At 53.6% G+C, this 13,640-nt stretch overlaps 6 protein-coding genes across 6 annotated transcripts; 5 read left to right on the top strand and 1 right to left on the bottom strand.

Annotated features, from left to right (window-relative positions):
* Window positions 1-656: 656 nt before the first annotated feature.
* On the top strand, window positions 657-1,566 carry N7532_002818 (actin-related protein 2/3 complex subunit 4 family protein; the record flags this gene model as incomplete). The annotated part of the gene is made up of 8 exons (XM_056615312.1): window positions 657-659; window positions 712-737; window positions 798-917; window positions 980-1,014; window positions 1,064-1,209; window positions 1,271-1,396; window positions 1,455-1,499; window positions 1,558-1,566. The coding sequence occupies 8 exons, from the start codon at window positions 657-659 to the stop codon at window positions 1,564-1,566; spliced, it is 510 nt and encodes a 169-aa protein (XP_056478284.1).
* A 1,204-nt stretch (window positions 1,567-2,770) lies between these two features.
* N7532_002817 (uncharacterized protein) lies at window positions 2,771-4,431 on the top strand (the record flags this gene model as incomplete). Its single annotated transcript, XM_056615311.1, has 5 exons — window positions 2,771-2,932; window positions 3,003-3,437; window positions 3,504-3,566; window positions 3,636-3,950; window positions 4,015-4,431. The coding sequence occupies 5 exons, from the start codon at window positions 2,771-2,773 to the stop codon at window positions 4,429-4,431; spliced, it is 1,392 nt and encodes a 463-aa protein (XP_056478283.1).
* Window positions 4,432-5,182: 751 nt separating this feature from the next.
* Window positions 5,183-6,265, bottom strand: N7532_002816 (tRNA wybutosine-synthesizing 3 family protein; the record flags this gene model as incomplete). Its single annotated transcript, XM_056615310.1, has 3 exons — window positions 5,183-5,484; window positions 5,526-5,676; window positions 5,756-6,265. The coding sequence occupies 3 exons, from the start codon at window positions 6,263-6,265 to the stop codon at window positions 5,183-5,185; spliced, it is 963 nt and encodes a 320-aa protein (XP_056478282.1).
* A 488-nt stretch (window positions 6,266-6,753) lies between these two features.
* Window positions 6,754-7,576, top strand: N7532_002815 (uncharacterized protein; the record flags this gene model as incomplete). The annotated part of the gene is made up of 2 exons (XM_056615309.1): window positions 6,754-7,319; window positions 7,378-7,576. 2 exons carry the CDS (start codon window positions 6,754-6,756, stop codon window positions 7,574-7,576), a joined length of 765 nt encoding a protein of 254 aa, XP_056478281.1.
* A 419-nt stretch (window positions 7,577-7,995) lies between these two features.
* On the top strand, window positions 7,996-9,133 carry N7532_002814 (uncharacterized protein; the record flags this gene model as incomplete). Its single annotated transcript, XM_056615308.1, has 2 exons — window positions 7,996-8,169; window positions 8,981-9,133. 2 exons carry the CDS (start codon window positions 7,996-7,998, stop codon window positions 9,131-9,133), a joined length of 327 nt encoding a protein of 108 aa, XP_056478280.1.
* Window positions 9,134-13,007: 3,874 nt separating this feature from the next.
* N7532_002813 (uncharacterized protein) lies at window positions 13,008-13,478 on the top strand (the record flags this gene model as incomplete). Its single annotated transcript, XM_056615307.1, has 1 exon — window positions 13,008-13,478. The coding sequence occupies one exon, from the start codon at window positions 13,008-13,010 to the stop codon at window positions 13,476-13,478; it is 471 nt and encodes a 156-aa protein (XP_056478279.1).
* Between the last annotated feature and the right edge of the window lie 162 nt (window positions 13,479-13,640).

The raw sequence follows: 13,640 nt of genomic DNA, 5'->3' as shown, positions 1-13,640 counted from the left end.
GCAAAGTCAAGCTTGGCCTGAAGATAATCCTAGAATATTCTTCGCCAAAAAACAGGAAGGTCCTCGGATAGTCGACAATTGTTCCACTGCTCCATGCTGTATTAATATAGCAATCCCAGAGTTCTTCCGCCTTCTGCAGCCCACTTGGAAGGAGCTAGTCGGTGAAGACATAATGATTTTCGTTTTCGGCCGAGATATAAATCTTCTGTTCCTATCACCAGCCCTTCCTTTAAGATGTCCGTATACCGACGGAAACCAAACGGAAATGACAGTCACATGGGCGGAACTAGGTGCTTCACTCCGGGCCTCCTCAGTCGGGGCAAGGTGGAAAATCGCCGAGAGCCACATTTGCGGAGTAATCTCCAAGGCTCTCGACGAGGTAGTTATTGGGACTTTGGAGCCTCAGTCATCATTTCTCGACACTCTGGGCTGTCCTAGCTGCATTGTGCAGGTTTGTCCGAGGAAACACGAACGACATTCGGAATGATTATGCGTCAGCTTCGATAACGGGCTGCTTATCCGGGGCTTCGATAATCCGCCTCCGGATTCACCGCCTGAGGCTGCCAACCGTCATCACCGCCCCGGGCAGCGCGGGACGTTGACTACCCCCTCCGTCTTGAACACTTCCCCCGCGCAATTCTTTTTACAGCTTCGCCATGGTATGTCTCTGTGTATCCGAGCTGCATCTTTCTTTGCTGACCATTCGCCCAGTCTCAATCCCTCCGACCCTATCTCCAGTAAGCTCAATACCGTCCCACCATTCAGGCACGCAACAACACGTGCTAACATCAGCCTAGATGCTGTCGGTCCTCCCTTACCGCCGCGCTCGCAATCTCCAACTTCGCCTCGCAGACATCTGAGCGTCATAACGTTCCGGAAATTGAGGCGCAGTCCTCCCCTGAGTTGGTCCTAAACCCGTGAGAATCCCCGATGCGAAGCATGTCTGTTTAGGCAACGTCATTGACCAAGATACCCACAGGATCACCATCAGCCGCAACGAACACGAGAAGCTTTGTACGTTTTATTCGAACATTTTGGCTTCCTCCGCTAACCTCGTTCTCAGATATCGAACCCTCCGTCAACTCGGTTCGAATTAGCTTGAGCATCAAGCAGGCGGACGAAATCGAGAAAGTGCTGGTCCACAAGTTCACCCGCTTCCTGCAACAGCGAGCTGAATCATTCTTTATCCTGCGGAGGAAGCCCGTCAAGGTTCGTGGCACTGTCGTCCGGTGTTCCGTCGTGCAGAGCTGTAGTGTTGACATTTCTCTAGGGATACGATATCAGCTTTTTGGTTACAAACTATCATACCGAGCACCTCCTGAAGCACCAACTAGTCGAATTCATCATCACTTTTATGGAAGAGGTGGACAAGGAAGTTTCGGAGATGAAGTTATTTGTGCGTAACCTCCCTGCAGCCCTCGCTTTTGGGTGAGCCATATGCTAATTGCGTTTAGTTGAATGCTCGGGCGCGATTTGTCGCTGAATCTTTCTTGACTCCGGTACGTTCCTCTTCCTTTGCGCTCTTGGGCTCAGGACGGGTTGCTAACACTGCACTAGTTTGATTAAATTGCAAGGCGTTTCGTTTACCAGTTTCAATCCAAGGGGTTGCTTTTGGGCAACTGTATTAGCCTATGACCCGTCTTCTCCTGTACAGAAAACTGGCTTCCCAGTGAAGCCTATCTAGGTAAAATCCACACTTATTTACCATTCTCTTTCTTACTGTGCTACTATTGGAGCTATTAGTATCTGACTTGGGGTTCGTTGGTCGCCCATCTGGCTCAAGGCGGTCAAGTCATGTGTACCCTGTAACCCAAGGTAGATTTCCTGTTATCTTTCTGTTGCCTCTTGTCTTTCTGCTAAACGCTCCTACACATGCAAGCATAACAGACATACCGAGCGTCCAAAGTTTATCCTTTGATGCACAGAATTCCCCACGGAGCACTTCGCCAAGCTCTTGCACTGCGACCCTGGCCATTCACTGGTTTCTTTTGGCAACTTCAAAGTGTTCTTCACGGTCTTCACGACGCTGTCCACGATGCTGTCCAGTGTCGGCGTATAGTGCGTGCACTTGACGGTGGATCCTGGTTCATGCCACGCGCCGACGCTGATTGGGTTCTTTGTTCAGAGGAACGATGTTCATTGGTCTATTGGTGCCTGATTCCCCCTGTTGCCTTACCCGCGCGGCATTTCCGCAATGCCCGGCCGCTCGGGAGCTTTGTGGGTTTTGTTGTGTTTACCTAGTTGTCGACAAAGTCCCTCGGGAACTATGGCATCGCTGCTATTCTCTCCTTTCCTCTCACCTCTCACGACATTCTAACGGCCTTGTTTTGACGCCCAATTGGCGACCCATAGTCTGGCACATGCTCTCACATGAGTTGATATTCACTCGAGGCCGTCAGCACCTGCCTGAAGGTTCGACAGCATATATTCTTCACAAGCATGCCTTCTTCTTTTCTTTCTTCTTTCCTTCTTCACCCCTCTTACTTCTGCATCTCTTAACATTCTTTCTGCTCGTCTGACTATTATCCACTAACATCGTTCGGCCATCGATACGCCCTCGAACTCCACGCCAGCATCAAGTCTTTTCTGGTGCAGGCTCATCCAACCCTCTTCGTCCTCGCTTGTCTCGCGCCTCTGTTACGTCCTCGACTTCAGGTCTGGCATCAAGTCCATTCTGGTGTGGGCTCATCTCACCCTACTCGCCGTCCACTATCGCGCGTCTCTTTGAATCACCGTCCTCTTACCTGTGAGATATCTCGTCGTGACTGAAATGGCTCTGGACTCTGCCGCCCGTCCGGGTGGATTTGATGAAACGCTCTTTGACAACCCGCTCATGCGGGTACGCTTGGACACCGTTCTCGACAGCATCCCGATCGGCCAAGATGTGGACGCTCGTATTCCCACTGTTTCCGGTGTCCTATGCATTGACGATGTGAGTGTATCCCGTCTCCCCAGACCTTCAAAGTCTGGCCAAGCACTAACCATTCTTTGTTAATTACCAGATTCCCTTTACTGTGACTCGCAACGAAATCAATCAACTCCTTCCACGAAGTGCGCGTGTTCCCAGCGAGTGCCCCATTCATATCATTATGGAACGGACCACTTGCAAGACGATCAAGTGCTATGTTGAATTCCGAACCCCCGAGGACGCCCGGTATGTCTACCACCGAATTCTCAATACGTTCGAAACGAAAGATGTTACCAGTGGGTACCCTGTTGGGCCTCGTATCGGAAGTCGTGCAATTGATATCTCGATCAGTGACCAGGATACTCTGCAGAAGAGCCTGTTCCCTTTGGCCAAATACATCCGCTGGACCCAAGGTATCCCCGTCCTAACCGAAATTCCCGAGAATGAGCGTTGGTCTATTGGCTTCAAAGACTTCCTCACTGATGAAGAAATGTTCTGCATGCGCCGCGCTGCGGAGAATCCGGGTCGGGTATGTGTCCGTGTCTTCCATTTTCTTTTATTTGGCCGGAACTTTGTACGCTAACCCAGTTCCCAGACTCTGTACGCAAACAAGGCTCGCCAGCGCACTTACGAGTGCATGATCAGCACCCTTTACAAGGTAAGAAGATTCGGCCATTCCTGACGTCTGACTTCCGTGTTTGTTCAGCTTGCTGACAACCTGTTGCAGTTTCCCTGGTTCGCCACCGAGCTTTACACCCTTCATGAGCGCAACAAGGTCTTCGAGACGCTGTGTGCCATGACCAAGAAGCTGGCGGATGTTCTTAATGGCTCCGTCCCTATTCTGGGACTTGACATCCTGCTCCTCGGTGAGTTGGTCCGCGCTGGATTGCACTGTCCCGCATTCAGCCCTCGCATGAAGTGGCACTTGGCGATTGTCGCTAACGACCGCGTGGCTCAGGCGGCCATGTCCGCCGGGTTCCACCGTGATTTCCCTTTCGAGTCCCTCACTCTGCCGACTCGCGGTGATCCCACCACTCTGTTCGTGAGTGTTCCTCCGCTCATTTCCCTATCTAATCTGTTTGACATATCACTGACATGACTTCTAGAACTATGCGAATCTCATTGCCCGGGCCGACACCACCAACATCCTGCCGGAGGGACTTGTCAACCTCCACGAGGGCCAGGATGTCTCGAGCATGTACGGCGCAAAGCTGTTCCGGTGGGACAAGAACAAGGCTAAGGAGATGAAGTTCGGCGAGACAATCCGCCGGGAGAGGGAACTCCTTCGTACTCTTGTTTGCCGGGGTTGGGCTGGTGTCCCCCCTACCCCTACCCCTGGGCGACCCGGCGTCCAGGAGCGCAAGTCCATCTTCCACGACCCGGCTCGAAGCTACCTGAATCGGGACTGGCGTCAACCCGAGGACCATGCCGCGGCTCGCCGTCGTGTCTGCCCGCCTGGCGCCTGGCGCGCGCTTGGCGATGGAGATGCAACCAGCCACCGCCGTAACAACACGGCGTGGTGATTGACTCCCTTAGACTTTTCTAGGTGATGTCTGGTGATATGCGAAGCGAAAGGCCTTTGAGCCCTTCTGATTCGGAGACACTCTTGCCTTTTCGTTTTATTCTTTTTTTCTCTTATTGCTGTTTGATTTTGATTTTTTTTCAAAGTGCGAGTTTTGTTTCCTTTTTTTATTTTTATTTTTATTTTTATCTCTACCCTTATTCTTTTTAAACATTACTTTAGCCAATATCTGTTACTTTTTGCGGGGGGGGGGGGGGGGGTGGTTGGTGGCATTTTTTATTATTACCCAAAACCCCCCTTCCCCCCGCCCAAAAAAAAAAAAAAAAAAAAAAAAAATTTAATCCCCAAGTTCTCCTGCTTCGTCATACGATTTTATCACTAACTCACTTTCTGCTCTCTTCGTTCTTCTGCTCTACGCCTACGCATATCCTTTCCTTTTCGACCTTCATTCTTAGACGTCCAGAGTGATTGATTCATAAGCTTCCTGGCACTCAGTGTCCGGGCATTGGATTTATCTACGACTTTCTCTGCACCCCTCGTCTTTTTAAGTTGGACATCATACAAACAAGTCCTCCTTGATGATTTGCGCATGAATGGCTACCATCGAATGACTACTACCACTACTCATTAGAGCCTAGGTATAGATAGAGCTAGATGATCTTATACATTAACACACTACAATACTAGCCCTAGCCCTCGTTCGATTGATCTAACATGTATTTTGCATAACATGTTCTCGTGGTCCAGACACGTCATTGGATTTTGAAGTCCAGTCCATCGACCTGTCCAGCAGGTTCTGTATTAGTTTTCTGACTTTCCAACAAGCGTTGCCTTGCTAATCCTTCCGCACGCTTTCTCGCCTTCCTCGAATCTGGATCCTCCCAATCACCCTGCTTGCCCTTACTGCCATTAGAGAGGCACGCGTCCAGCAAGCTCGTCCGGAATCGTTCCCTCCGCTCAGCATTCACCTTGAACCGCTCATTCGACATGGCGATCAGCAGAGCAAGATACTCTTCCGTGACAAGACTGCGCACAATAGGCTCGTCGGAACCCCCTCTTCATCGCAGTAGCCAATTACAGCCTCGAACGACAGACCGGCTGAGCGGACGGCAACAACGGGGCTGGGGGCGTTCTCGCCCTCCAGACAGCGCAAGCTTTGCAGTCCGCTCTCGCGGAATCCAGAGGCCGATGCGGCGGACAGAACTGTACTTGCGCAGGGTAAGTTGGCCGCCATTATGTGGAGGATCTGGCGAAGTTAGTAATTTACATTGCCTCAGCTGAGGAAACCCCAACTGTAACTCCGACAAGGAAATAGGAACACATACCAGGGGATCAAAGTGAAATCGAACAAGTCGAAGCGCCTTCCCAGCACTTGGCGCTGGTGGTTTTCCATCGCCGGGGACCATGCCAAAAACTTCAAGCAACGACTTCATACCCGTAGATGTCTTCTCTTCTTGAAAGGGATCATGCGAAACATACAACCACCGCCCAGCGCCCTTCCCGCCAGACGGAGCAAACCGTCTCTGCTCGCCTTCCTCTTGATCCTGATTCTGGACTTGACTCTGCTCCAGCGACCCAGTTTCTTGAGTAGAGGACTTTTTCCTCCCTTCGAGAAAAACACTGATTCGCCCCGCACAACTGCTCGTCGTGACCAGGCCAGGCAGCTTATTGATATCACGGATGAGATCGCGCACCCCGACATCGACGGAGCCCTTGGGCGAGAGATCAGTGTAGTCTTCATCTGGAATGGCAAGCTCTTCCAGGATCTTGTTCTTGCGGGCCGTGAACTGCACCGGGAAAGGCACCGGAATACACTTTTGTTGGTGGTTGCTCATTGTGATGGCCTTGTTCGCTCGCTGAGCGATGCCAGTTCAGTTCACGGAGCAAGACGATAATATTTTTGGATTTGAAAAAATCCGCAATAGCTGGAATGTGATTGCGGCAGGGCGTGGGCGATCGGAGGGAGATCGAGATGGGCCCGCCAGGCAGAAAACCCGCAAGGCGGAGGCGGCTGCTCGTATTACGCCGTGCAAATAAAATGCCGGCTATAAAACGGCATGCCCGCTCATTTCTGCCTGTTCTTTGTTTGACATTCGCTATTTGCACCTAGAACGATCAAGGACATTTTGGCAACGACCCGGGCGATCTTGTCCGGGCGCATTCATTCAGCATTGATTGGATTCTACGCGTATTTCACAGCTGATTGTTGCATTTGGTGGGGGAAACAAGCTACGGACAACAAGTACAATCTAAGCACACGTAAGGCAATTGAAGGGCACGCGGAACCCGTTCCGACCTTCAAATCTATCTCCTGCACTCAGTCATGCCTCGACGATCATCTCGGCCGGCTCCTGCGTCGCCGCAAGCGCCCCAGGCGGCGCCAAAGCGACGCGCCTCAGCCAGGCTGTCCGCCTCGGAGGCCGAGGTCAAGCGAGTCAAGTCCAACACCGATCTGGGCAGCCAGGTCAAGTCCACGACCAAGAAGAGCAAGTACTTCGAGCCCGAGAGCTCCGACGAGGAGCCGACCAGCGAGACTGATGAGTCCGGTTCTGATTATGAGGGGCAAGACGCGGAGTCGTCGGACGAGCCTTCGGAGCCGGAGGAAGAATCCGAGAGCGAGGACACCAAGAGCGTGAAGAGCGGCCGTGCCAAGGGCAAGCAGGGACGGGGAAAGGACCAGGACGCCGTGGAGGCATCGCTGAAGGGCAAGGAGCTCTGGCGCGAGGGTGTTCGCACTGGCTTGGGGCCCGGAAAGGAGGTCTTTATTCCCAAACCGAAGGCGCGCGATGCCGGAGGTGTGCCGTACGAGGACGAGACGCTGCACCCCAATACGAAGCTGTTCCTGCTGGATCTGAAAAAGAACAACGACCGGCAATGGCTCAAAGGTAGGTCGGCCCTATCACTGCCCGTGCTGGCGCAGTTTGGCACGACTGTCGCCCGCGGCTAGCGAGCAAGCTGACTGGGTTTTCTCCGCAGCGCATGACGCCGATTACCGCGCGGCAAAGAAGGATTTCGAGACGTTCGTCGAAGCCCTGACGCCCAAGATCGCGCAACAGGATGCCACCATCCCTGAACTGCCGGTCAAGGACCTGGTAGGCGCATCGCTCCTTCTGTCCTGGCACCGACAAGACGCTGACCGAGGCTAGATGTTCCGAATTCACCGTGATGTCCGCTTCAGCAAGAACCCTCTTCCGTACAAGGTATGTCAAGCTCTCTTCCCCCCTTTTTCGCCCGACTCCGCTCTGCGCGTAATAATCCCGCTTCTGTGACTGTGATGTCTGTTAGCGGCGTGTAGGAACCCTGCTGACGGACGAATAGATTCATTTCTCGGCTGCGTGGTAAGTGATCTCAGGCACAAGGTGGGGGGAATGGCGAGCAGTGACACTCATTCAGGCCCTAGGTCCCGTACGGGCAAGAAGGGCCCATATGCCGCGTACTATGTGCACTTTCAACCTGGTTCTTGCTTTGTGGGTAGGTCTTCCACCTTTTCTTCACTCTTCCTGTTCTCCTCTTCACCTCGGCTCACACCGGGGTAGGATGCGGGCTCTGGCACCCTGAGGCCGACATGTTAGCCCTGATTCGAGAGGATATCGACGAACACGCGGATCGATGGAAAGAAGTACTCCGGGCACCAGCGATGCGCCGCGAGTTTCTCGGACGCGCGCCCGATGATGATGACGCGGTCGTGAAGGCGTTCGCTCATCACAACCGGGAGTCTGCCCTGAAGACCAAGCCCAAGGTATGTAGTATGCCCCAAGGTGATTTTGTGCTCTTTTCTTTGTTCAAGCCATAGAGTCGCGTCCCAATGGTATGCCCGGCTCTCTGCATTCTTTGCTGCAATGGACGAGCCAGCTCGATGCCATCGAAAGGGGGCTCGGAGGTGCTTGATGCGCGTGATCGAGGTCGAGGTCGAGACTCACCCGATCGGACTGGGTCGTCCAGAACGGACTATCGTCATCTGAACCAGCCAGCCAGCCATCATCATCACGGCATGGAAGCGTATGCCAGAAAGACGAATGAACTCATCTAGGGCTCGCGGGCAAGGATCTGTTTTGACCACGCGTTTCAGCCGGATCTCCGCGAACGCCAACACGGGCCGGGAGCAACGGACCAGGCCGAGCGCGGCAGCCTATGACACGCGACAGGGACCTCCAGCAAGCGCCGCTCAGATTCTGGTGGCGATGGTCGTCAAAACTGGGCCTGGTGGTTGATGGTTGATGGTTGATGATGATGATGATGATGGTGGTGGTGGTGTTTGATGGCTGATGAGACCCAAACGGCCACCACGAAGATCACGAGACGTCCCAGCAGTGGTAATAGTGTCGTCGTGACTGTGCCTGACTGCAAGCCATCATTTTTCCGCAGCAGCACAAGAATCAGCCAGAGTGGCACTGCTGGACGCTCGTCGACGGTGCATTCTGGTTCCATGGTTCAGGCTGGCACGGGCTCCACGTTTGGATGGGCGTCGTCCAATCTGCATCTCCCTTTCTCTCCTGCTTCCTCGGTCCCTCCGATTCTCGTTTACTCGTTTACTAACAAAGAACTCGCAGGGCTACGAGGCTGACAATCCCAACATCCTTCTGCTCCGGCTGCGCAGTTTCACCGTCGGCCGCCCCATCGCGGACGCAGAGATGCTGGCGCCAGATGCGCAGGAGCGCATTGCTGCCCTGATTGGGGCGATGGAACCGTTGGTCAGTAGCTGATCTAGCTCCCCCTTTGCCCCCGCCGATTTTGCCCCGTCTCGACTAGCCTCGTTTCCCTTCTGAGCTAGCCACTTGGGCCCCCTTCTGCCCACCGAATCAGCGAGGGCTACACAGCCGTCACACCTGCCCGCGCTCCGTTGCTTCATCCTGGACTCCCTTGCTGACCGCTCCCTCGACAGGTGACGTATCTCAACAGCGTCGTGATGCCTGATCCGTAACACGAATTACGCCGGCGAGTCTCCAATCTCGCGCCTCCATCGGGCTTGTTGCTGGTTCTTTTCTCCGCACAGAGAAAGCAAAAATTCACAGAGCCTGGTGCACGCCTGTCGGGCGCACCATCCATTCGTGCACCACTTTGTGATAGTGATGAGCAATTGCATATTCCCAACCCCATGGATCCATCCATGGTTAGCTTCATTCGTTTTCTTTATGTTTCTCTTGTTCATACGCGTCTGCGCAGTAATTCCTTCATGATGCCGTCTAGTTTTCCGTCTAGTACTCCCCAACGCTGCGAGAATCTGACACCAATGGCGCCCTGCACAAGCCTGCTTGAGGGCTTTGCTTTTCCCTGTTCTCCCTCTTTATCTGGTCTCATGCCTATATTCTAGACTGGCAGCCTGCAATGTACACCCGAAAATAACGTCAAAAATCAAGGAAGAAGCAAAGAAATTCCACGAACCAACCACCAATATGTCCAGGATTCTTGCCTGCATGCATGGTACAACAAAGAAACAATCCCGTTCCACCGACGCCCCCATCACATTTAGCTGCATTGGCGTCCGAGGATCGAGATACAATCTGTCATGAAATCATGAAATCTAGAGAGGCGCCTTGGTGCCCCTCAGTCCCCCTCCCTCTCGCGCACTTGCCTATTCCGATACTAGACATGCCTCCCGCACTAGCAGTAGTCTCCGCAAAGAATCCTCCGACAGGTGCACCAGCATTTGGCGCATGTACACCACACTAGTCTAACATGGTATTGTAGGGCACTCGCCTAGACCCTTCTCTAGTGCGGACTACTGTAGGGGGCAAAACAAAAAAAAACGTACATCCCACATCACAAGTAGGCGTCGAGGACAACAAAGAAAGAGCACACAGCAAAGCATTCATACATCGCCAAACCTAATGCTAATTCGCAGCACCAATGAAAAGGCCTCCGACGATGTCAAACCAGCCCCAATCTTCTAAATCAGCCCACACCCAGCTCCCAAATTCACCGGACCCTTCATGATCGCGGTCCTCAATAGACCCCCCCCTCAAAAAAAAAAAAAAACACCGGCGAACAAAATGCCCCCATCACCAAAATAATTAAAGCCCGACATATCCACCTTCTCGAACAGGCCAAAGTAGTCACGGTGTGGACCGTGGAGGATCGGGTTCCAGCAGTAGTGTACCACCATTCACAACCAAACGAATTCTAGAATTGAAGCTCTCTAGTAATGCCTAGCCCACACGGGCCAGGCAGTCCACACTTCTGCACTCGCAAGCGCCCGCTTGCGCCCGCGCCGCGTTCGGCCCGTTGTCGGGCAAGCCCGCTAGGACAAACCTTGGGCCCATCGCATGTGGGAGTGGATGTGTGGTTCCGGCGGCGCGTGGTTGGGTCGGGAGGGCCCTCCGCCGTCTCGCAAAGCCTGGGACGGGGGAGTGGAAGGGCACCATTGTGGGCAGGGCGAAGTGTGGAAAGCCAGTGGGAGGGCTGGAAATGGGAATCGCGAAAATATGGAACTCGAACAAAATAATACTTTTCCCAATTTTCAACCACCTTCCTGCTCTGGAAAGGAGTTTCGAGGGTCAGTTCCGATTCCATGGGTTGGATGGCTGTAGTTTCTACTTAGGTCAGTCTCGTTCTCGTTTTAGTCTCGATCACTTTGGATGACATGAGGGGGTTTTTGGGACTGGTCGCTTTATGCTTGCCGTCGGGTGAGTTCCGAGGTTCTTTTCTTTTTTTTTCTTTATTTTGGGTTTGGCAGCGGGAGGACGGAGTCTTCGCGGATTTATTTTCCTGTCCAAATTAAGGTCATGGTGCTGTACCGTATACTCCGGGCTAAGGAGGTTAGGGTAGGGCACGGCCTGCCCGGAAGGTTTGTAGTGTAGGGCAGTGGATAACTCGCGTGGTTGAAGCCTTAGATTGGGTTATCTAGGGTCATTCATACTTTCGTAGGGCTTTGGTCTGATGTGATGTCTTATATCAAAAACACATACAGTCTTGCGATGACGTGCATGGGTGGTTGTTCCAAAATATTCTATATCTCCCGCAAATAATGGCCTGCCGAACCAGGATATATATCATGACGAAGTTTGTATGGACGACTACCCAAGTAGAAAAGCCAAATCCCGATCTTGGGGTTCAGAACCAGAAAAAACTTTCGTCTGGTCACTTGAGTAAACCCTTGGCTTCCGAGTTCTGGCGTCATCAACCTGAGCCATGCCCGGACTAGCTGCTAGCATACATTGTATCTGCCGACATCGACTTTCGGGCAACTGTGGAACACGCTTGGACAAGGATATTTGTTGATCGCACCAGATTAACTTGTCTCCAACAAACACTCGACTTTCGTGACTCGAATCCGGAAATACCCTGAACACGATGCCGTATTGAAGCGACTCTGCTGCTAGTGTATACATCTAGCAGGTCCGTGTACTGCGACCGCATTGCCGTGCCGTGATCCGAGAGCAAACTCTCAAGTCAACTGACACATGTATCCCCTTGCATCCCCAGACTTTCGTTCAGACTCGTTGCTGCCCAAAAGTGTCTGCGATAGGGTTTGTGGTTGTGATGCCCACGTGCCGGTGCGACTCGATAGGCAGTGTCGGTCATCGCCTTCCGCAGCACCGTCATCTCGGTCATTGCCGTCATCACTGCACGACAGGCTGGCACTGCCCGCTGCATGGGCCTACGCTTTCTCTGGAACCCTCTCAGGTGCGGATATGCCTGCATCATGATCCTGGGACTACACTAGTGTACGGTTTAAGCCATCTTGGCCGAATCAACGGCCAGATGCTAAATGGTCTGCTACCCGCCAACCCCGGGAGCATCCCTGAACGACAAATCAGGGAGATCGCTCATGCGCCGGGAAGCAGCAGCCAAAAAAACCAATATGATCGTCCCGCCCTGTACGACACACCCGTCTCTTTTCGCTCCGAGCCGAGTTGGAATCGCAACAGTGTGTCACCGCCAGTTCGCGGCCTGGCGACACCTCCCATCACACGACACCCGGGTTTGGTTTCCCAGTCATCAGGATACTCTTAATCGACAGCGCATGCATCCCGGCTTGGGGGGAGGCCAGAGCCACGTCAGATTGCGAGCACAGAGCGCTGGCGCAGCCCTTGTCATAGGCCGACCGTGTTCCCGTGACCGACAAGCCATGCGGGATGCGCCTATTAGTGCCCGACGTGCTCCATCCCTGCTGCTAGACGCCGGGAGCGCGCCCCGTGTGGGTAACGAGAGAAAAGAGGGGGGAAGCCGGCTCGCCCCCCCTTCCCAAAAAAGAAACACAGTAAATCAAAATCCCACAAAGAAGGGACACGAATGATTTCGGACGGCGCGAACAGAAATAAAAAATAGGGAACGTCGCAGCCTGCGGTCGGGCGGCGGTTGGGTCTCCAAGCCGACGCTCAGTCCCTCCTTTGGGTCCAAATCGACTAGCGCGTCCCCCGGGCAAACCGCATCGAGTGGTCAGCGTATTTGGGTCTGGTGGAGCCGTGGTAGAGGGTGAGGTTTGGTACACTAAACACTCAACCAAGCGTGAGGCCGGGAGAGAGTGGAGCCAAGGAGTCACGGAAGGCGCGGCAGTCACGGGTGGCAGGGGATATCTGAGGAGCCGAACGTGGCAAAGTGACGGGGATGGATCCCCCCAGAGATAATCAGAAGAAAATGAAATTTATAAAAATGAAGAAAAATGACCGGATGGCGCAAAAGCGGAAAGGTTCATGGCGGGCGCGAATCATCGCGCAGGTTACGCATTTCCAGATGGCACACATGCATGAGATCGGCGGGAAGGCCGGAGCGGCCCGTGGGACAAGTACCCCGACCGCGCAAAAGTTCGTCTCCGTTCAACCCATGACGATGACTCGGGTGGCAGGCCCTTGTTTCACCTGGGAATGGCAGGACCGGTCGTCGTCGCGCGCGATCCAATCATTCGTCCCTGTCCTCAGCCGACGGAACATGGACCAGCACAGTACAACCTGCGTCCTGTGGGGAGTCCCTCTGGATCGGGAGGGGACTGGCTGCTTGCAAACCAGTTGCATCACCACTGACCAGAGACTGAAGAGGTTGCAAGTGGACCGGGATTTGGCGGTGACGGAGGCCGTCCCCCCATACAACGTGGTTGTGGCTCTGGGATAAGGCACCCGCCCCCTGTCAGCGGTCAACGCAGCGCTAATGCAGGTTACCATGGCTCATGATGGGCTTTTCGGATCCAGTGCAGTGCACTGGGAACTTAGGGCCCTCCACTTCCGGTCAGTATGCTGGAACGGGGGCTCCGCTCTCGTCACCAGACAGCGTGGC

This window comes from Penicillium argentinense, assembly GCF_028826775.1.
Source record: "Penicillium argentinense strain IBT 30761 chromosome Unknown utg000003l_segment0_segment0, whole genome shotgun sequence".
NCBI classification, from domain to species: domain Eukaryota; kingdom Fungi; phylum Ascomycota; class Eurotiomycetes; order Eurotiales; family Aspergillaceae; genus Penicillium; species Penicillium argentinense.
The sequence above is the reverse complement of the archived record's forward strand: the minus strand, read 5'-3'. Positions and strand labels throughout refer to the sequence as shown.